Source organism: Bos javanicus, chromosome 25 (genome assembly GCF_032452875.1).
Source record: "Bos javanicus breed banteng chromosome 25, ARS-OSU_banteng_1.0, whole genome shotgun sequence".
NCBI lineage: Eukaryota > Metazoa > Chordata > Mammalia > Artiodactyla > Bovidae > Bos > Bos javanicus.
Genome location: NC_083892.1, coordinates 3,411,224 through 3,433,375, shown reverse-complemented (window position 1 = coordinate 3,433,375; position 22,152 = coordinate 3,411,224). Strand labels below are relative to the sequence as shown.

General features: G+C 55.9%; 1 protein-coding gene across 2 annotated transcripts in view; it reads left to right on the top strand.

The window, feature by feature from the left end:
- The first annotated feature begins 244 nt into the window (after positions 1-244).
- Positions 245-22,152, top strand: part of SRL (sarcalumenin) — a 36,991-nt gene continuing 15,083 nt past the window's right edge. Inside the window, exon 1 of one of the 2 annotated variants that reach the window (XM_061401030.1) lies at positions 245-345. In XM_061401030.1, coding sequence (XP_061257014.1) covers positions 285-345 — 61 coding nt within the window. In that variant the 5' untranslated portion in view covers positions 245-284. The remainder of the gene's footprint in view (positions 346-22,152) is intronic. The other variant, XM_061401029.1, reaches the window with a different exon arrangement.

The window sequence follows — 22,152 nt, the reverse complement described above, 5'->3', positions numbered from 1 at the left end:
ACCCCACTTTTTCTCTGCTGTACACCCCTCACCCCTGCCCACCCTGCGACCCCTGTCACATGACCCTGGGGCTGTCGTGGGAGAGGAGTCAGCCGGGCCCTGCCTTCCCCGTGGCAGCTGGTGCTGCAGGCGCAGAGCAGCCTCCGCGGCCTCCGGGGTCCGTGCCGCTGGCCCATCACGTCCGCCCAGTTGCCCTGGTGACTGTGTGACCCTGCCACCCGCCCCCGCCGCCGCCCGCCCTATAAATAGAGGCCCGGAGCAGCTGGGCTCTCTTGGCAGTCACCATGAGGGTGCTGGTCCTGCTCTGCTGCTTTGTGGCCTCACTCCTGCTCCCAGGACAAGCAGGTACGACCCCCAGCCGGTTGGCCGGACCAGCCTGTGACCCCACACGCCCCCGAGGTTTTCTGTTTACTGTGGGGTGGGAGGCTCGGGCGGTGGACGGAGGACGAGGCCTCCGTGACTCCTGGAGGCTGATGGCAGCCCTTTGGCTCCCGGCTGGTCTCACTGAGAACGCACTGAGTGCGGAGACCTGAGAGCAGTCAGGGGGCTCGTGGGGAGGAGGCCAGGTAGCGGAAGCCGTGACCTGAGAGGTGCAGGCAGGTGCAAGGCCTGAGCAGGGGGCTGGGGAGAAGGGCCGGCCGGTAGATGGTAGGGGAAGAAGACCCCAAGAGTCAAGACTAGAGGCTCCTAGGCGGACAGAGGACCCTGGTCTTGGAGGTGGAGGGAACCCCTGGAGGTCACTGAGTTGATCCTCCCACCTGGTGGAGATGGAGGGGTGCCTGGCTTTGCATGGGTGAGGGCGGGTAGGGGGGCACGGCTTGGAAACGATGGGACAGAGAGGGGCTCAGTTTGGGGCGGGATTGGAGCAAAGAGCTGGAAACCAAATTGGGCAGTTCAGAGGAGGGCCGGGACCCAGTCTGGAGTGGAGCTGGCTTGGCCGGGGGCTTCACTGGAAGGGGGCTGGGGCCTGCGTGCCGTGGTTTTCGTGTGACATCTCAGCACTTTGTGTGGCAGAGGCGGTGGCTCCGGTTACAGCATGGGGGTTATTTATAGGTGTGGAGGGGGTACCAGAGCATTTTGCCACCTCTGTTCCCAAGACTCTTGGGGCTGAATGCCCCTCCAAGTTGCTTTAGGGGTGCCCTGGGGACCCCCCAGGAGTCCAGGAGTCCCGCTTTGCCTTTTCATGACGACTGTAGGCTTCATTTGCTCTGGGGACCGTGGGGCCCTGGGGGTTCTCTTTCTTGAGCTCTTAGACCCAGACTGGGGAGCCCGTGGCAGGCAGGAGCAGAAGCCAGTCCCTCGAGGGCTGGAGACCGAGGCGGGGGGCTCCGGTCTCGTGTGTGCCACTGGGCCCTGCCCTTGTCTGCCCTTGAGTTTAATTTGGGCTCCGTGGGGCTGCAGTGGCTGGGGTGGCAAGGATTCCAAGCGGCTGTCAGGCGGCTAAGTATGGAAACAGCCGTGTAATCGGAGCCCGAGCCCGGGAGCCACTGCCGACCTCTCCCCTGCACCGCCCAGCCCCAGCTGCCAGCTCCGCAGCTTCCACGCCGGCGCCCCAGGAACTTTTAGCCTTTTAGGGACATCCTTTATCTTTCCTCCCACCAAGGGAACTGGACATCTGGAATGTCCCACAGGCCCTGTTGGGGGACCTTGCCATTGGGAAAGGAGGCAGGCAAGTGCTTTCTGCAAAGATCCTTTCTTTGCAGTCCTTTCCTTCCTGGACTCTGCAGTGAGCACCCCCACCGGTCCCGGCCTGGCCACTCGTGTGTGGGGTCCCCGCCCTCCTCCCCACTGCTCATGGTTTGTGCTGTGTGTTCTTCACAGTGGTGGGCTACCTAACCCCCAATTGCAGATTGTAAACCCCAGATGGCTTCCTCCTATGATCCGGGGTAGGGGATTCCATGAATGGCTTCCCCCACCCCATAGTGACAATCCTTTCTACCCGTTGACTTGCCTGTAGAATATGCTACTAGTAAATGCCGCCATGCCCACAGACACAGCTTTGCTCCTGAACTTCCCACCTCTGTGCCGAATCCTCATTTCCAGCCGCGTGTTGCTCACCCGTCCCTGGGGGGACCCTGCAGAGCCACCCTTCCTTCTTGTTTGCCGTCCTTGCTCCCGTGGTCCTCTGCACCAGGGTGATGGGCTCCACAGCCTCCCTGACCACCAGTCCGCCCCAGTCCTTTGTAACTACCAGCGTCCTCCTCTTTGTCTTGGGGACCTGGCCTGGGGTCAAGCCTGCTCGAGGACAGAGGAAAACAGCCCCAACAGGGTTTACTCGTCTGCTCATGGTCCAGGTGAGGGAGCAAACTCCAGAGGAAAGAACCGTGGCCAAGGTCAGACAGCGCGTCCGTGGCAGGCACGCCGGGCCAGGGCCGGTCTCAGCCCACCCGGGAGTTCCTGGCCTCCTTTGGCCCTTCTCTCTGCAGCCCTTCTTGGACACCCCAGTCCTCCTTGGACACCCCAGTTTCTCTGCCTGTGGGTGTGGGGCCACGCATGGCTGCCTTGGGATATAGGGCAAGACCAATGCCTTTGAATTTTGACTCACCAGAGAGCATGTTGGAATGGGGGTGCTGGGAAAACATTTCTTTGGGCTTAAATGGCTGGTGTTTGTTAGGCTGAATTCAGGACAGCCTTGCCTCCTGTTACCTGTTTGAGGCAAAGATTGAGGGACAACAGGGGGTCTGAGTCTGTTCCTCTGCTTCCTCCAGCCCAGCCCTGGTTTGCAAACTCACCCCGTCTGCTCTGGCCTTACTCTGCCATCCCAATGGCAAGAGGTTGGTGCGTGCTGGGGCTCCCAAGGCCCTCCAAGAGTAATGGGGGTCTCTTAGGAACCCCTTCGTGACATTTCCTCTCCCACTCAGAAGGAAGTAGTTTTCACAGCCCCTCAGCAGGGTAGCCCAGGTGCCATGATCCAACTGTGGCGGAGGGCTCGGAGAGAAGGTCATGAGCTGGAGGATCCTGGGGAGGGAGTAGACCCCAGAAGCCTTTCCAGCATGTCCCCCCTCCACTGCAAGCTGTGTCCCCAGCGAGGTCCCCAGCTCCTGGCTTGGTGCTGCCAGATGAGCCATGAGGAGCAGGTGGTCCACTTCCCACATCGGGCGCATGAGGTGCTAGTCTGGTTCTGCTCAGTGGATGCAGCCCCCAGATGTGGGCACTGAGCCTGCTGGCCTGTGGATCCGAGGTTTGGGAAATGCGGGCTTTGCCTCCCATGTGGGTGTGGCAGTGAAGCTCACACAGCTAGCTCAAAGGCCAGAGCTGGAATCCTGGACCAGAGAGGGGTCCGGTGAGGCTGGTTGCATCCACCTGGCCTTTGGGCGCTCGCTCAGGTATGGTGGCCAGGAAGGAGCCTGATCCCTGTGGACTCAGGAGGAAGACGACCGTTCCTCCGTTGATATGGCCTGAGGGATCAAGATAGGGCATAGATACAATGCCTTCTGGCCTGGAAGGAGGGATGTGGCTGGAAGAGGGGCGCGTGGATGGGGTCTGCCACTATGGGGTGCACCCCTCTACTCCAAATCCAATCTAAAGCCAGACTCACCATCCCTTTCGTTTAAATACTGCTCGAGGATGCAAAGCGCTTTCACTCAGACACCTTCCTTAATTCATCCCGGATCTAGTGTGTACCTGCTGGTTCTCAGGTGTGGGGCCAAGGGAACGCAGATAGGCATTCTGTCCTTGGCACGCTTACAGTCTGGGGCTGGGGGAGATAGGGCGTCCCCCTTGTGGCTGTGCACACACAAAGAAGACACGCGTGTCCTCAGGGAGGTCCAGGTAAATGAGGTGGGATGGACGGAAGTGGATCTGAGTGGATCAGGAAACGTCTTCCAGGTGAGGGAGTGTCTGAGATGGGCCTTGAGAAGCACAGGGTTCAGAAGAGAATGCTGAGGAAAAGCAGGGATGAGCACATTCATGCAGCAGGGAAGGTGGGGCTCAGGCGAGACCCAGGAGGGTCATGGGGAGGAAGGGTGAGGTGGGGTTTGTGGGGAGTCTGGGAGGCTGGGTTGGGGCCAGAGTGTGAGGGGTGCTGGGCTGAGGAGGGGGCTTTGCTCTGTGGGTGGCAGGTAACCACGGGGTGGGGGGGGGTGGTTTGGAAAAGTGCGTCTGGCAGTTGTTTGTAGGGAGGAGTAGACCGAGCTGGGATGATGTGTACTCTGGCAAGGGAGAGAGATGGACTGGAGGGCAGGCCCCACAGATGCTGGGGAATAATCTGCGGGACTCCTTGGCCCAGCGAGCTGGGCAGGAAGGAGCCCCCAAGGGTTTCGTGTAGGCCACAGCAGGCAGCATCTTGCCAGAAAAATAAGAAAAGACTAGGATCGTAAAAGAACTGATTTTAAAAGGTCATCTGAAATCATCATGAATTCTGGATCCTGGGGGAACGCCTGGACGCAGATGGTTAACTTAGGAGGAAGGTCGGGTCTGGGGATCCAGAAATGAGGCTCGTTTGGGTAAAGATGAGGGCGAGGCTGTGAGATCCCTGAGGACACTGCTGCAGAGAGAGAAAAAGAAGAGAGTCCAGGACCAGTCCCTGGGGAGTAGGAAGAGGAAGAAGATAAATGGATTTCAGGAAGATGGGATGAGATCCAGGCAGAGGCATGACCTGGCAGCAGAGGACAGGGTGCTTCCTGAAGAGGCTGTGAGTCCTGCGGAGAGGCCAGGGAAGGTGAGGCCTTGGCTTGGACACCAGGAGGCTGCGGACGGGTCACTCAGTGAGGATGCGGAGGCATGTTCACCGGGAGAGACTTTCAACATTAAGTCTACGAGAGCTAGAGGACGGTGAGAGGAGGTAGGGTGGCTGAGTCTGCAGAGAAGGCAGTGTGTTCCTGGGCCGACAGGGAGGATGCAGAGGAGCAGGAAGGGCTGATGATCGTGGGGCATAGGGTGGATGTCAGAGTTTGAGAGCGAGGTGGACAGGTCCGAGGGGGTTTGAGGGGGGATCTCAGAGGGATCCCCTGTACACTCGAGTTCACTGAGCAGTGTCTGTGCCCACCAGGGAGCTCAACGAGGAAGTGAGGATCCTGGTCTACAACAGGATTGCTACAGAGCGGGGAGAAGGCCATGGAGGGGAAGAACCAGCCAGAGCTGACCAAGAACCCCTTGAGGTAGAAAAGGAGGCCGGTTGTCCTGAGATGCGTGGGATCGAACAGCAGGGTCCAGACCAGAACCTGGTCTCCAGTCCAGCTGAGATGAGGCCAGGAGGTGACCAGTGAATCAGCATTTTCATCATAGCAAACGCTGGTCTCTCGCTGTTGGTGAACCAGCCTTCTCGAGCCTTCAGATGCTGCAGAGAAGGGGGCAAAACCCGACCCCAAGCTCTGTCCCAAGGTGTTCATTCCGCAGACATGCACCGACCTGCTCCCAGGAAGCGCTGTGTTCGGCTCTGCAGGGACCATTACTTTGGTGGAAGCTGGCGCAGGGCATGGTGCAGGGCACAGGGCCCAGAGGTAACCAGGCTCAGGTTTCCTCTGGGTGTTTTCCAGGTGGCTGCAAGGCCTCCCTCCGCAGCTCCCTGGCCCATTGGCAAGACTCATTTCAGGCTGAGGGAATTTAGGATCTGCTCCGGGTGGCCAGGGCCCTCAGAAACCCCCGCACCTTCCTCACCTGCCTTCGCAAGGGCCTTCTAGACTCAGACACATGGCTTCAGGCGCCTGCCTCTGCCCTGTCTGTTTCCTTCTCTCCTTGGAGGTTCCCTTCTCTCCCCAGACACTGGCCTTGCTTTGTCCCCATGAGACGTGCCCTGAAACTCATTCCAGCAAGGGCTAATGGCTCAACACTTAAACTGTCACTTTCCCAAGTCACTTTTTGTTTGAAAGGAGTCAGAAGATTTTAGCTCAACAAATGCATCTCTAACATGGAATTTCTCATTGCTTTGGTGGGCAAGGTCTTACCCTAAGTCCCTAGTCACGGTGTTGAGGCAATAGATAGTCCCCAATCCTGAGCTGTAGAGCAGGGCTTCCTCTACCTGACCCTGAAGGAAGGAGACAGGCAGTGGACTGGAGCCACGGTGGCCACAGCTGTGGGACTTGCTCTGTGGTTAAAAAACTCACCCGCTGCTCACCCCCAGCCTTGCTGTCGTCAGCAGGAGGTAAAGGGGGTGGCGTAATTCGGCAATGGGATGGGTCAGTTTTCATCTGCACTGAGTTTCTGGAGACATTCGTTTCCTGGTCTGTGTTACCTGGGATGTATCTTTCTCGGGGCTCAGGGACATCCCATCCCATTTGGTTTCAGCCTCATCCCTCTCCAGCCACGAAGACGGATTTGTTCAGGGTCAAGGTCCCAGGCACCCCTCTGGTGTGGGCAGATGCCTGCCCCTGTCACTTCCTTGTCCCCTCAGAGACCTCCAGGTCAGCCTTTCCTGAGCCGCCAGTCCTCAGGGTGAGGGGCTGGGGCGGTGGAGTCTGCTCTTAAAATGCCTGAGCTCTCAGGTCCGCCGTTCACACCCCTGGCAGGGCCTAGAGCATCTGCCTCTTCCACCCTCCTGCTCTTCCCTGCTGGTGTGCAGGGAAGGCTGGTATCATTGTTTAGTCGCTGAGTCGTGTCCAACTCTTTGCAACCCCAGGGACTGTGGCCTACCAGTCTCCTCTGTCCGGTTCCTCTGTCCTTGGGATCTCCCAGGCAAGCGTACTGGAGTGAGTTGCCATTTCCTCCTCTAGGAGATCTTCCAGACTCAGGGATTGAACCCATGTCTCCTGGGTCTCCTGCACTGGCCAGCAGATTCTTTACTGCTGAGCTGCCTGGGAAGCCTGAGGCTGGTGGTGGGTGTGCCCAGTTCTGAAGCCCATGAGACCGTGGGGCTGGCGGGCAGCTCCTGCCTGGTGCCATCCCAGGAGCCTGTGCTTCCTGGGACCACATCGTCAGGACCATAGGAAGGCACAGTCGCTGTTGCTCTGTCCAGTTCCCAAGCCGCGACCCAGAAGGATTTCGGGTGGGACATTGGCCCAGTGGGGCAGGCTCCCCATGTTCATGGCATGTTAAGTGATGAGAAGAGGCTTTTCTCCTCTGGCCCTTAGGGTCCTTGTTTTCCACAACCTTGAGGGCCCTTGACCTCTAGTCCTCTGTCAGCCAGAGTGCCCAAGGGCAAAGGACGAGTGCAGACTGTGTGGCCAACCCTGGGGAGGAGGGTTCAGCACAGCTCCCTAAAGAAACAGGCAATGCAGCCCTGCCTCGGGAATCAGGATGGACACGTGACTCGGGGTGATGGGCAGTATGTGATTATCAAGAGGCATGAGGGTACAATGTGGAAGCAGGGTACAGCAGGAAGAGGGAAGGAAGGGCGGGGCTGGGTAATCACACAGGGTGGGTTCTCAAGGAGCGAGGCACGACCGATTAGGCAATCAGGGTCCCTCTCCAAAAGGCCCAGCTCTCTAGCCCTGAGGCCAAGCCATGCCCACTGTGACGTCCGGGCTGGCCGCACTGTGCTGGCAGGAACCGGTTATGCCCCTGCCCTGAGGTGCTGCCTTCTATTTGGGGAAATGACACGCACTGAAAAAAAGATGTAACTAACACTCTGGGCAGCTCTGTTTGGAGTTCAGAGGAGGGCTGGAGGTCTGGCCTCACGGAAGGGCAGGGTTTTGCACTGGGTCAGCTCCAAGAGGACGGGGCTGAGCATTTGTTTAACTTGCTCACCGCTCCATCGCCGATGCGTAGCACAGCGCTTGGCTCACTGGAGGTGTTTAGCAATGTCTGATGAATGATGAAAGGTGACTCTTGTAGGCAGAGACGGGGCAGGGTGGGGGAGCATCTGGAGCTGGGGATCAGAGGCGGGAGCGGGAAAGCTCGGACCGTGGTGCTGGCAGAAACGGGATGAGAAAAGCTCTGGCTCGAACGTGGGGCTCCCGTTGAGGGAGACCAGACCACCCTGATGGGCTGGAGCCCACTGGAAAGGGCCTTGAATGCTGAGCCAAGCCGCTGTCTCCCTAAGCCCTCAGCATGCTCTAGCCCCTCCCCTTCCAGTAAGCTCCTCCCCTTCCCTTCCCTCTCTCATATTTTTGGATCCTTCTAGAGCAGGGACTGCATTCTGAGCTCCAACAGGTGCAGGCAAAGTCTGGCCTGGAGTTTGGGGCCTGTGGGAAGTGGGTTGCACCAGGAGCCCTGCCCAGAACCAGGCCAGGGGGAGCCCTGGGGTGTTGGAGCCCCTGCCCTCCCTCCTTCCCTGCTCCAGGCCACTGGCAAACCTGCGGCCCCTGGTTCTCCTCCAAGTGGCCATTCAGTTAGGACCTCGGCCAGCGCAGTTGCCTCCCATAGAGTTTTCCCTAGATGGCAACAGGTTAACACAAAGCCATTGCCTTGATCTCTAGGTCCCCAAAGTGCCTCTGATTCTATGGGTGCCCGCCCTGTATACCCGCACCGCACCCCCCAGAGACACTTCCAGCCATTGCTGGTTATTTGCTTTTCCCCGAACTTCCTCCTATGCTTTATTAATCAAGGGTCAGGCAATAGAAGACCATTTATTTCTCTAGCTTATCCCAGGAGGTTGAAGACACCAGGAACATTCCCTGGGACCTAGGAAGGGGTCTGGAAACATCAGGGAGGGGTCACAGCTCTCGCAGTGGCCTGGGGGAGCCCAACCCGGCCTCAGGCTCCCAGAATATGAAGCCTGGGTCCCAGGGGTCCCAGGAACAGAAGGCCGGCGGCGAATCCACCTCTTTCTCCTGTTTCTTCCTGCCTCAGTTTTGTTTTGGAGTAGGTAGTTAGGCCGGTGTCCTCTCCACCCAGACCTCCCTCCCCTGAGGCTGCCCATGAGGGTACCCGGGGGCGGGGGCAGCATGCACTCTGAGACTCGAGGACAGAGCAAGCCTTGCCATCATCACAGTTCACCAGCGAGCCCCTTACCACCTCGGCACCTGTTGGCTCTGCCTGTAGAGTGGAATAATACTCGCCCTATTTACAGCATGGGGTTGTTTTGCGACTAAAATAAGAAAGTGGCTATCGGATGCTTAGGATGGTTTTCGATCTCAGATACTTTTTAAGGTTAGAAGGGCTGTGACAGCGATTACAGGCTCTCACTGCGGACAGTATTCCTGTAGTTTGAGCCTCTGGTTTCCTCGAATATCGTGAAACGCGAGCAACTCTGAAGATCTCATCATCAGCACAGCTGCCCCTTCTCGGCGCTGCAGATATCCTCGGATTCTGTCCTCAAGGAGCTTACAGACCGGGAGGGCAGGCTGTCCCTGTTGGTGATAGGAGCAGGGAGCCATATAAGGCAGGTGTAATCGGGGCTAAAAATAAATGGCCAGAGCTTGCAGAGTAAGTGGGAGCAGGGACGGGGCCCCAGTGCTGGGGAACACGACCAGCATAGCCTCAGAGGGGCTGGGAGGCTTTCGTAGGGCCGGCTCAGGTGTTGGTTCCTGTATTATTTTCCTGGGCTGCTGTAACAAATGACCTCAAACTAAGTGACTTCAAACAAGAGAGAATTTGTTTTAATTGAAGGATAATTGTTTTGCAGTACTGTGCTGGTTTCTGCCATACATCAACATGAATCAGCCACAGGTACCCATATGCCCCCTCCCTCCTGAGCCTCCCTCCCACCTCCCACGTCATCCCAGCCCTCCAGGTTGCGACAGAGTCCCGGTTAGAGTTTCCTGAGTCATACTACAAATTCCCACCGGCTATCCATTTCACACATGTGCATATGTGCATGTGTGCGCTAAGTTGCTTCAGTCGTGTCCAACTCTTTGTGACCCTATGGACTGTAGCCCGCCAGGCTCCTCTGTCCATGAGATTCTCCAGGCAAGAATACTGGAATGGGTTGCCATGCCCTCCTCTAGGGGATCTTCCCGGCCCAGGGATCGAACCCACGTCTCCTGCGTCTCCTGCATTGCAGGTGGATCCTTTACTGCTGCTACCGGAGAAGCCCCTCCACACATAGTAGTGTACATCAAAAAACAGAAATTCATTTTCTCCCAGTCAGCAGGCTGGAAGTCCAAAGTCGAGGGGTGGGCAGGACGCGCTCCCCCAGAGGCTCCAGGTGAGATTCCTTCCTGCCTCTTCCAGCTTCTGGCGGGTCCAGCAGGCCTAGGCCTTCCTTGGCTACTGGGTGCGTCTCTCTGATCTCTGCCTGTGTCCTCACATGATCTCTTCTTTGTGTGTCTCCTCCCCGTCTTATAAGGACAGAAGTCTTGGACTCAGGGTCCACTCTAATCCCATATGAACTTATCTTGATTAATCACCTCTTCATAGACCTTATTTCCAAATAATGTCATATCCTGAGATTCTAGATGGAACACTCTGTCTTTTTGATATTTATTTATTTATTAGTAGCTGCACCAGGTCTTACTGGGTCACACAGGGTCTTCAGTCTTCACTGCAGCACTCAGGATCTTTGATTGGGGCATGGGAACTCTTAATTGCATCATTCAGGATCTTCTTGTTTCCTGACCAGGGATTGAACCCAGGCCCTCTTGCATTGGGAGCACAGAGTCTTACCCACTGGACCACCAGACGTTCCCTCGTTGCTGGCTCTGAGCAGTTCTCGTCTGTCTCCCAGGTTGTCACACCTGTTTCCTTGGTCCCCTCTCCGGCCCCACGGCCCACACAGTTGTCCCCAAAGGCTAATATGGAGCTCTGCGAACACTCCCAGGGTGAGTGTGTCGAATGAATGGATGGACAGCTGGCCGGGGATAGGGAATTTTAGGAATTTTAGTGTCTCGCCTAGTGGTGGTCCTGGGGAGGATCGTGGGGAAGATTTTCCAGCTCCCTGTGGTCGGTCACGTGTGCCCAGGTACAGAGTGAGTTGGAATTGGCACATCTGGAGGGCAGGGGTCTGGTTCCTGGTGGCCCGTCGTGTGATGGAGAGAGGCAGCGAGAACTGAGAACCAGCAAACTCCCCCGGGAGTGCCTGCACCCAGCTCTGCACTGTCTCCTGCGGGGGAGTGGCCAGAGAGGAGCAGGATGGGGGGCCCTCCTAATACTCAGCAGACATCACATGCAGAAGGAACGTCTGGGTGACCCTCCACTGCCATCTGTGAGGGGGTCACTTCTCAGCCTCCTATGCTCCCCTCGCCGGAAAGAGCCCCCAGCTGCAATGTATCTGGGGCTCCTCAGGGTGGAGTTAGGGGTCCCCAACCCAGAGACTGGGGTGTCAGCCAGCTCTGGAAGCTGGTGGCTGTAGCTCTGTGGTTTGTCCTGGGTCTGGAGGGATGAAGAGGTGGGGGGCAAGTCTCCAGGGTCCCCTCCCCTTTCCAGAAATGCTCACCAGTGAATCCAGTTTATACCCAAATGCCCTACCCCTACCCCAGGGGTAGCTCATTTGCAATGAGCTCCTGGGGTCCACATCCCTGTCTGGTGCTGAGACTCCGCTACCAGGACGAAATTTCTCTCTCCCTGCCTGCCACTCCCTCCAATTACCTGCTCTGTCTTTGAGGAGAGGATCTTTATATTCAGGAATCCACATTGGCAGCCACTCCTAGGACCCTTTGATCACAAAATAATAGGCCAGTTAAGTGCCTCCGCCCATGGGTGCTTCTCTGGTTCTGAATCCTGGTTCTGAATTCCTCTCTTCTGGAACTTTGAACTTTCTGATTTGTGGAAAGGCCTTACATTTTGTCACCATTCACCTATCCTCTCCTCCCATCCACCCATCCATGCATGCATGCATCCATCCATTCATCTGTCTGTCCATCCATCCATCCATCCAGTGGCTGTTCTAGATGCCAGGATATACAATCTCTGATAGACAGGCAGTCAGATAAGCAAGTTATCTAGTCTCTTAGACATTTATAGGTACAGTGGAGAAAGAGAGACTAGGATGGAAAGAGGGGACCGAGGGTTGGGAGGCAGCCTCAGCAGGGTGGCCAGGGAGACCTCACGGAGAAGGTGACAAGGAGCCAGGACTCAGGGGAGGATGGGAGATAGCCAGGCAGTGAGGGGAGCGTTCCCCAGCTGAAAACACAGCATAGGGAGGCAAGGGGGGGCCTGGCACTCCCAGAAGAGCAAAACAAAGAGACAGAAATGGGTGATGGGGAACAGGGCTCGGAGGGTGTGTGCAGAGGAGGGCATGGGGCTCAGGGAGGGGCTGTTCCATAATCCAGGTGAGAGATGACAGTGCCTGCCTGCCTGGGTCCTGGGCTGGCAGTGCTGCTGGGTGGGTGGGGCAGGGGGGTCAGGGCTGGTGGGAGGGAAACAGTTAGATTGAGAGATTTTGAAGGTAGACCACAGGTTCAACTAAAGTTTTGGATAAAGAAAAGAATTGTAGATGCTTTATTTTTTAAACAGCTTTCTTGAGATATAATAATTCACGTGTAATACAATTTGCCCAATTAAGTGCACAATTCAATAGTTTTTAGTGTATTCACAGAAATGGGCAACCATCAGCGTCATTTTAGAAGGGCTGTTGGCTGGGAGCAGAACAAGGGGCAGGCCTGGTCCACACTTTGCACCCAGTAGGTTCCTGGGAAGATGGGTATAGGTTGACTGCCAAGGTCAAGGCCCAAGGACAGTGGTTCTCAGATTCTAGCATGTGTGAGAATCACCTGGGTGCTCGTTAAAAAAGCAGACTCTGGACTTCACTGCTAGTCCCGTTGTCGAGACTTCACTCTTGCTATGCAGGGTGTGTTGGTTTGATCCCTGGTCAGGGAACTAGATTCCGCAAGCCACCACTAAGGATTCACATGCTGCAACAAAAGATCCCTTATGCTGCAGTTAACACCTGGTGTAGTCAAAAAAAAAAAAAAAGGCTGTCACATTGGCTGACAGGCGCTGTGGGGACACAGAGCAGAAGCCCCTCAGTACCAAGTCTAGGGATGTGTCCCAGGGGTTCGGCCTCGAAGCTGAGGTCTGAAACGGGAGCTGGAATTAGCCAGGCAACACTGGGGAGCGGGGAGAGAGGAACCGACTGGTGTTGGGGAGGCTGACCCGAAATCCTGCAGCCAGATCTGTGGGAAGCAGAAAGTGTTCTGGGTGCGCGGTAGCCTGGCTGTCAGCAGACCCATCACAGGTTAGGTCGTGTCTCCCAAAAAGATATGCCGAAATCCTAACCTCAGCATCTCAGAGGGCGGCCACTTTTGGAAATAGGCTTGTTGCAGATGTAGTAAGCTCGTGTGACTGGTGTCCTGAGAGGAAGAGGAGGAGAGACAAAGAATGGAGGCAGGGGGAACAGGCCATGATTGACACAGGGCAAGGTGGGCGAGACTGGAGATGCCCATTGATGAGCCAAGGGCTGTTGAGAGCCGTCCAAGCTGGAGGGCAGGAAGGCACCACTCCTAGAACCTTGGGGAAACAGGGCCCCTTGATATTGGACTTCTGGCCCCAGAACCATGAGGGGATACGTTTCTGTTCCTTTAAGCCACCAGGTTGCAGGACTTTGTTACAGTAGCTTCAGGAAAGGAATACAAGACCAGGTTCAGGTTTTGTGCAGGGACTTGGGAGTCTTGTCCGGCGGGGGTGGGCGGCCCCCTGGGCAGGTGGCCTGCTGGAGCCTCAAGTGCAGTCTGGTGGAGTCTGGCTGGCAGCAATGACCAGGAAGGGTCACCCTGGGGACAGTGTGTGCGGAATGTCCACTCGCTCTTGCCCCGCCCTCTGTCCTGCCCTTGGCCTTAACCTTCCCCTCCCCAGGGGAGACCCGAGAACTAAGGAATCGGTGACTGGCCCTGGCCCTCTGCATGGCCACCAGGTACCAGAGGAAGAAGACGTTCCTGCACGATCAGAGCCCCGTCTGGAGTTTTAGTGTTTGAAGAGACGAGGAGTACCTGGGTCCTCGGTGACACTGGGTTCACATGAGAAGGAAGCTGCTCTCAGGTTTAACTGCCTTCATGATTCCTCCCCGGAGTGGGGAGGTCCTGAGAGGGAGCCAGACCCTGGCTTCCTGGGAAAGTGTGGCCCACGTGTCCGAGGCTACAAACGGGAAACGAGTCTACTTCCAGAGGAGATGTGGATTTCCAGACCGTTCCACCAGAGAGCAGCCTGGGTGTTCCAGACATCTTTGTCTATGGAGTCCAAGCTCTGGAGCTATGACTGAGGGTAACAGATGGTTGCCTGCTCTGATAACCATCCATTACCAGTTGATCAATGCTCTGGAGGCTTTGGGGGTTGGTGCAGTTCAAGGAGCAGCGGGTGGGAGGTGGTCTTCTGCCCTTCCTCTGTGACCCCAGGTCTTCTCCAAGTATGTGTCCAGATTTGTGCTCAGGGGCCCAGCCTGATATCAGCGCCCTCCCCTGGCCCTTTCTGGGAGGCTGCACTTTATAGGGGAATGGATGGGTGATCCCAGGAACACCGGGCCCCAGGGATGGGGTGATTCTTGGGTGTAAGGGGTTGGAAATATCAGGTTGACAGGGACACCATTACCATTTGGAGCCTCCCTGAAAGGCCAGAGCTAGAAGCCTAGGAGCCATCCCTTTACATCTGGCTTTGCCCCAAGGGGCTTGGCAACATACGGGCAGGTTCTTTTCGGTCTCTGGGCTTCAGTCTCCTCATCTGTGAAATGAGAAAGCTGGGTTAGAGAATTCCTAAGTTTCCTTTTAGTTCAACAAGGCTGTAATAGGAAAACCACCCTAAGGCTGAACAACGAGACGAGCTCGGGGGCCATGAACCTAAAGATTCAGAGGTAGAACCGGCCAGTCTCGAATTTGGGGAAGCCCTTTGGGAGAGAAGGCAGAGGATCTGGCATCATGGCTGTGGGCAGCGGCTCTGCTGGAAGGGTCCACAGGGTGGAGTATCCCCTGTGTTGCTGCTGCCCCAGCTTCTCCTATTGGCTTGACCTTCCTCTGCAGTCTCCTCTGAGTGGACCTAGGGCTGGGGGGCCCCTGAGGGTGGGATCTGCTAAGGATGATGCCTCACTCCCGAGCAGGCGGGAGTGGGCCTGGGGCTGCTGAGGGGGCGGGGCTGCTGGCGGCGCCCAGGCCAAGGGCCGGCTGGCCGTGGTTGGGCCGGGCAGAGCAGTGTACGAGGCACCTGCCCCGAGCTGCCAAGTGCCGCTGAGCGGGAGCTGGAGCCGCCCTCAATCAGCTCAGGTGCAGCCAGAGCTGTGTCTCGAGGCCCGAGTTGCTCCTGAAGGGCTTGATGCTCCCTGTGCTCACTGGTCAGAGGGGTGGTGTCGAGGCTGCTTGGGCCCCCCAAGTGGCCTGTCTCCCACTGTGCTGCCATTTCCCAGAGCGGGGAAAGGCCTTCACCTGTCCTCATGCTGATGTGACCCCTCACGCACCTTTGCGTTGGGGTGAAATGCAGGGCCACCTCGGAGTGACAGGAGGGGCCTGGGAGGCAGAGGACAGAGGGGGAGCTGTGCATGGTCGTGGAAGTTTCTGAGTGAGTCGGGGCTGCGTGGAAGTGGGAGTCAGTGACCGCAGGAGTTAGCCTGGGGCTCGGCAGGATAAAGTCCAGGCACAGGCGTGCCAGTAGCTCAGCCTTGTTCCTGTCCCAGGCCAGCGGGAACCGCAGAGAGCAGGGACACCCACAGCTCCTCTCTGAGCTGCTTCCGGCTGGAAAAGGGGGAGAAGGACCCGGGGCAGAAAGACCTCACCTGGCCCATGGATGGACCACTTAGAAACGAGGTTGAGAGGAGTAGGGTGCAAGTGAGCCAGGGTGGCTCTCATCTGAAGCCAGTTCTGTTTTGCCCTATCCAGTGAACTTGGGATTCAACCTGGCATCTTTGCTCGTCTAGGAAATTATTATTATTATACTTGACATTTGTAGAATGCTTTTTTTTTTTTTTGGTTCTGTACCAACTTTCGGGCTTTTAATTCCCTGAACCTGGGCCCACGGCAGTGAAAGTGCCAAGTCCTAACCACTGGGCTGCTGAAGAATTCCCCGTAGAGTGTTTTAAACATCACCTGATGTTTAAAATACTCCGAAGAGGTTGGCAGAGCAGGTATCGTTCCCTGCTGCATTTTATGGGGGGAAGGAGCTGGGTGCAAGTCAGTGAGGGGCAGCCTATATACTAACCGCATGGGCGGTGAGGAAGATGTCAAGGAGCAGAGCCCAGCTCTCCTGGCTTCTGACTGAGTCCAGAAGGATCAGTCTGGCTCTGGGTCTCGTGACAAAGGAAAGCCCTGAGATGAGGGCATGGCCCAGGAAGGTGTCAGATCAAGTTCCTTAGCTCAAGAACCAAGCTGACTTCCCCCTACTTCCCCGGCCTGGGGAGGAGGTGGGTCTGTGCCCTTGCTCCTCAACCTGCCAAGCCCACGACGACGGCTCTGAGCTGAACCCAAGGCGTCCATCTGACAGGGGCCTCCGGGAGCCACTCTCCTCTAGCCCCCAGCGGGTCGCCCCTTGTCCGGTGCCCCAGAGTTAGACCATCAGTCCTCCCAGAGGTGGTCCTCACGCTCCCAGGAAGGTTGTTTCTTTGGGTGGGGAGGTGGAGGTGGGGGAGGCTACCTGCCTACCTCAGCCCATCTCAGAATGCAGCCTGTGTCCCTACTCCCTGCCTTTCCCCCCCACCCAGCTAGGCCCCTCTGAACGGAGGAAGCATTGCCAACGATTCCTTCGAGGATCTGTGCTCCCTTGAGGCAGGGAAAGCCGTGTGCTCCATGGAGTGTCCAGTCACTCCCCCAGGGCTTAAGGCTTAATGTCCTACTTCTTCCAAAGGTACTTGCCTTTTGAAAGTGAGTGCTTACCCTTATCCATGAATCCTCTGGGCATCAGTGTATACACCACAGCTGTGGAATCCTGGGCAAATTTCCCAGTGTACCTCCTGAACTGAGAATTCCTGGGAATTAGGGGTGGGGAATGGGGATGGAGTTATTCTGTCAGTCTCCGGACTTTATGGGTTAAGAACAATTGTGTTAAAGTCTTGAGCATGGTTTTCAAAGCAAGGAAGAAGAGGGCAGGCTGAGAAGTTGCTGTCCTTCTGAGGTTGACTCACCCCCTCTCATTCCGAGGTTGGTGGAGAGCAACCAGGCACAGGAACAGCGCATGAGACTTGGAGTTGGTACAGAGATGGGTCCCAGAACCAGCCCGCTGCTGACTAGCCTAACTAGTCCTGTGGTCTTGGGATAATCATTTATCAGAGTTCTAGGATCCTGACCAGTGAAATCAAACCAGTTGGTCTGTGCGGAGGTCCCCTCTGACCCCCTATCCCATGGTTCCCACTGGCCGCTGCCCTTGTCATCCTGCCCCATGCCCTGGGTGAATCATTTTGGGGCTAGAGTCCAGCCTGGGACAAGCTGTCCTGGTGGGATTAGCCTTGACTTTAGGAGCTTGGCCAGGAAGCCAAAGAACCTTCTGAGAACGGCTGCCTGCCGGGGCCCCTTGAGGAGGGTGTCCACCGAATGGCGAGGGAGAGGGCTTTAGGGTCCCCGGGGGGAAGTAGGCACTTCCCTCCTAAGTTCCTTTCCAGTATCAGCATCTGTAAACCATCTGAAGTCTCATTTGTGAAGCGAAGGAACAAGGGGCCTTGAGTGGCGAATATTTACTCCGTAAAATAAGGTCGAGAAAAAATGTGATGCCAGAGGGGCCGCTGCCATCTGCTCAGTCCAGGAGCGTGCAGGGACGCAGAAGTGTCAGCCTGCCGTCGTGAACGTGAACTCCGAAGTGCTCTCTGCTGTACCTGAGGCACCGCCGGTGAGACACCCAAGTGTCTGGGCAGAGGAAAGCCTAGTGAAAGACAGGGGACTCCCTGGGCACCCTGACCAGTATTCTTGGCTCCCGGGGGCAGACGTGTCTGGAGGTAGAAGTGGAAAGGAATTGTGCCCCCGGGGACTTTTTTTTTTTTTTTTTTACCACATGTGCATTCTGGTGTATGAGTAATGGTATATCTTACCTGTGATGATCTCTTTTCTCCTGAGGTCCAGTCCCAACCTCAGGACAGATTGTCTGACACTTGGGGGTGGCCCGGAGCAGAGCTTCTCACATGCAGGTGTTCGTTAGAATCACCTTGTGAAACACCCGGATTCACACTGACCCAACCCTGGACACGGGGCATCTTTGTCAGGAAAGCCCTGCAGGGCTTGGGTGCCACTTGCCACAGGCAAGAGATCTCGGGTGTTGTTTCTTGGTGAGAATGCTAGCCCATCCCTGGATGGCCTGTCAAGCCCACGCTGGACTTTCCTGTGTCTGCTTCCTCCTTTCCAGAGAAGTGAATAATCAGTTAATAATCCTTGCTTTCCCTGCTTCAGAGGACCACTGGGGGGTGAAGAAGAACACAGAGCTATTTGAGGGGAAGCCTGAAATTCAGCGTGAAGGTCAGATGGCCTCTAGCTCCCTGCTGGGCGCATGTTGATCAGCAAAGTGAAAAGATGCTGTTGGGGAGGCTTCTTGGGCTGTTAGAGGAAATGAGCAAGAGGAGGAATTCTCAGGAAAAAGGCAGCGGAGGCAGAATAGTGGTTGTCACACCCTCCTTAGGCAGTAGGGCAGACAGACCCAAGGAGAGCTGGCTGGGCAGGAAGTACCAAGGGGGTGGCTGAACCCTAGCTCCTTCATCTCCCCTCACCCCCTAAACCCTTCCATGGAACCCTAGCACCCCATGGGACATGGTCTGTGGGATCAGAAAGAACTCTAGACTGAGGGCCATGACCTTGGGCTCTGTCCCAACCCTACCCCTCACCTTGAGCAAGTCTCTAAACCTCCCCGGCCAGAGCTTCCTCCTCTGTAATGGACTCACCAAGGCCCTGGGCAATTCCACAGTAATCTGAGTCCCTGTGAAAGCATTTGGGAACAGTTAGGAGCTGGAAAAAAAATCTGGTGTTTGGCAGTGGAGAGAGGAACTGAGCCTGGGGCCCCCACTGAGGCTATGGGCAGGGGAGCAGCTGAGCAGCTGACTCCTGCAGAGAAAGGCTGATGACAAAGAGGGTGTCAGGAGAGAAAACGGAGCCAGTTTATGCTGTGCCCTGCCCCGGGGCACCTGTCGGGCTCAGGGGCCTTCCTTGATCTCCAGGGTTGAGCCAGGGGCTTGCTATTTGCATACGCTGACGTTAGCACCCAGGCTTGCCTGGGGCCTGGGTGGCTACCTTGGCAGCAGCACATACAGTGTGGTACTGCATGTTCTGGGAGAGCCTGAGACCCATCTTACCAGGCTCTCAACCCGGCCGGGGTGTCCTGGGTCCTCTGCGCCCCCCACCGCTCCTCCGGGGCCACTGGGGGGCTTCCACAAGAATTTGAGGAAGTCAGGGTGGGTGGTTTGATGTCACAGAATTGAACTAAGTTTAACCAGAGGCTCTTTAAGCCTCTGAGCTGCTTCCAGGAGGAGAGATTGGACCCAATGGCACAGCTGCTTCCTGGGCTTTGAGCTCTAGAGACCCAATGGCACAGCTTGTTTCATTGAGAGACTTTCTCTCAGAGAAGTTATTTTTAGCCTGGGAAGGAAGATCATGGGGATGAAGTCATCACCCTCGCTCTTTGTCACTGGAAGGGCAGGCGAAGCTTGGCCCTAAGTCATAAAAACCAGGGAAGAGTATGGATGTAAATAAGTAAACACACATGCACACACCTGAGTTCCTGTCTAGGGCCCAGGTGTGGAAATACACAGCAGTGCAAAGGTCACGTGTATCCCGAGAGTCTGGGCTCCTTATCTCCCTTCAGATGACACAGCCCTCCCACCTCCACTGGGCCAGAGGATGTTCTGAGAATAGCAGAAGTGCTGCAGGTAGTCAGACCCAGAGTCCCTTCAGCCTGGTATCATCACCACCATCAACACTATCACATCACCATCACTATCACTGTCACCATTACTTTGGCCACTTGATGAGAAGAGCAGACTCAATGGAAAAGACCCTGATGCTGGGGAAGACTGAGGGCAGGAGGAGAAGGGGATGACAGAGGAGGAGATGGATGGATGCCATCACCGACTCGATGGACATGAATTTGAGCAAACTCAGGAAGACAGTGAAGGACAGGGAAGCCTGGCATGCTGCAGTCCATGGGGTCACAAAGAGTCAGGCACGACTTAGCAACTGAATGACAACAGTCACCATTATCATCCTCAGTACCACCACCATCATGACCATCCCCATCACCATTATCATCATCACCACCAGCATCACCATTACTAGCAACATCGCCATCATCACCATCTTCATTATCATCACCACCAGCATCAACAGCATTAACAGCAGAGGGTGACAGGGCCTGTTGAAAGAGGGTGGACTCCCCAGAGGAGAAGCCCCGATCACTGCTATTCCAAGGTCATTTGCTAAGCCCTGGTGACCCATCTAATTTGGAAGCCTCCAGTGGGCACATGAGTGGAGAGAGGCCAGGAGCAGAAGCCTTGGGGTCAGGGTTATTTGGCTGGGTAGCATTTCCCTTCTGCAGAGGATCTTTCCAACCCAGGGATCAAACTCAGGTCTCCCACATTGCAGGCAGATTCTTTACCAGCTGAGCCACAAGGGAAGCCCAAGAATACTGGAGTGGGTAGCCTATCCATTCTCCAGCCAATCTTCCCGACCCAGGAATTGAACCAGCGTCTCCTGCATTGCAGGCAGATTCTTTACCAACTGAGTTATGAGGGAAGCCCCTGAGTAGAATCACCCCCGCTAATTTTTTGGAGGGGGTTACAGTCCTGATGCTGGGGCTACACCCTGGACTAATTAATTCAATGAGAACCTTCAAGGAGGGGGAGAGGAGTGGGATCAAGAACCAGGTGTTTCCACATACAGACAGTGGCGAGAACCACGGGTTTAGAGGCAGTTTTATAGGCTCAGGTTGACTAGTAATCCTGAGTCAGTGGTTCTGGGCTGGGGCCTGAGAGTTGGCATCTCTACTGATTCTCCCACCTGCTGATGCTGCAGGTGCCTGGACCAGGCTGAGGAGTGTTGGGAGGGGTGCGGGGTGGGGTAGGGGGCGGGGGAGAACCCCCCGCTGCAGGATCAGAGAATCTCCTTTGCAGTTCCGAAGTTAAATGGCCTCAGCCAGTTGCTAGCTGTGTGATGTTGGGGGCAAGACATTCAGTGCCTCTGATTCCAGTCCTCTCATCTGTAAAATAGGGGTGAGTAAGACTTGTTTCACAGAAGCAAGCAAATAGAGTAAGATCAAGTTCATGTTTTATACATCCAGTGCTCAAGCACTGCCTGGCACCCTGAATAATTGTCCAAATGTATCTCATATGATATCTATATATCTATCTTGCTGCTCAAAGGCCTGTCTATCTCTTGATGCTAAGTCGCTTCAGTCGTGTCCGACTCTCTGCAACCCCATAGACGGCAGCCCACCAGGCTCCCCCATCCCTGGGATTCTCCAGGCAAGAACACTGGAGTGGGTTGCCATTTCCTTCTCCAATGCATGAAAGTGAAAAGTGAGAGTGAAGTCACTCAGTCGTGTCGGACCCTTTGTGACCCCATGGACTGAAGCCCACCAGGCTCCTCTGTCCTCTGTCCTCTGGGATCCTCCAGGCAAGAGTATTGGAATGGGTTGCCATTGCCTTCTCCATGTCAATCTCTTGGGTTAAACCAAATTCCTGCCATAGATTTTTATTTCCCCAGAGGTTGGGGGCAGGGCAGATAGAGATTCAGGCAGAAGAATGAGGACTTACAGGTATTCAGGTGGTAATGAAAGAAAATTTTAATGCATTAGCTCCCCAACTAAGGGACCAGGAATTCTGAATGTACCCAAATCTCCCCATGGACCTCTTCACAGCACTTTGTGGGGTTGGGGTGGGGGGTGGGTCAGGCAGGTTCTCAGCCTACAATCCAGGAGCCAGAGCGGGTGCATCCAGGGAGGGCAGAGGTACCAGTCAGAAGGGACTCCCATGTGCTCCCCTCAACATAGCATGGCATGGAAGGCCTGGACAAGGAGTGGGCAGTTCTAGGTTCCACTTGCCCACTAGCCACCTGGTGTTTTGGGCAAATCAAACACTCTCTCTAGACCTTCAGCTCTGAAATCTGGTTGATAGTAATAACGGAGGTGAAAGGGGTCACAAACGTGAGTGGAGGGAGTATTACATCAACATATGGGCTCCTTCAAACTTCCCATCCTTCTGAATTTGATAGCAGATTGTGTCTGTGGGGATTAATGAGAAACTATTTGTGCCTGGCCCTTAAGAGGCTTCCCCAACTTTCAGGGAACAAGGGGGTGGGTACTCCCAAGAAGTGGCTTTTCTTTGTGGGAGGCAGAGCTGAGCTGGCACTGAGGCAGGATGCTCCTTCCTCAGAAAGAGTCCTGTGAAACGAGGGAGACCCAGGAGCATCTCAGCGACCCTGAGGCAGGGCCCCCACTTTGCCCTCATCCCCATGTGCCTGCAATGTCCGGCTCTGCAGGGCTCCTCCTTAAACACGTCCCCACCTGGGTGGGAGGGCT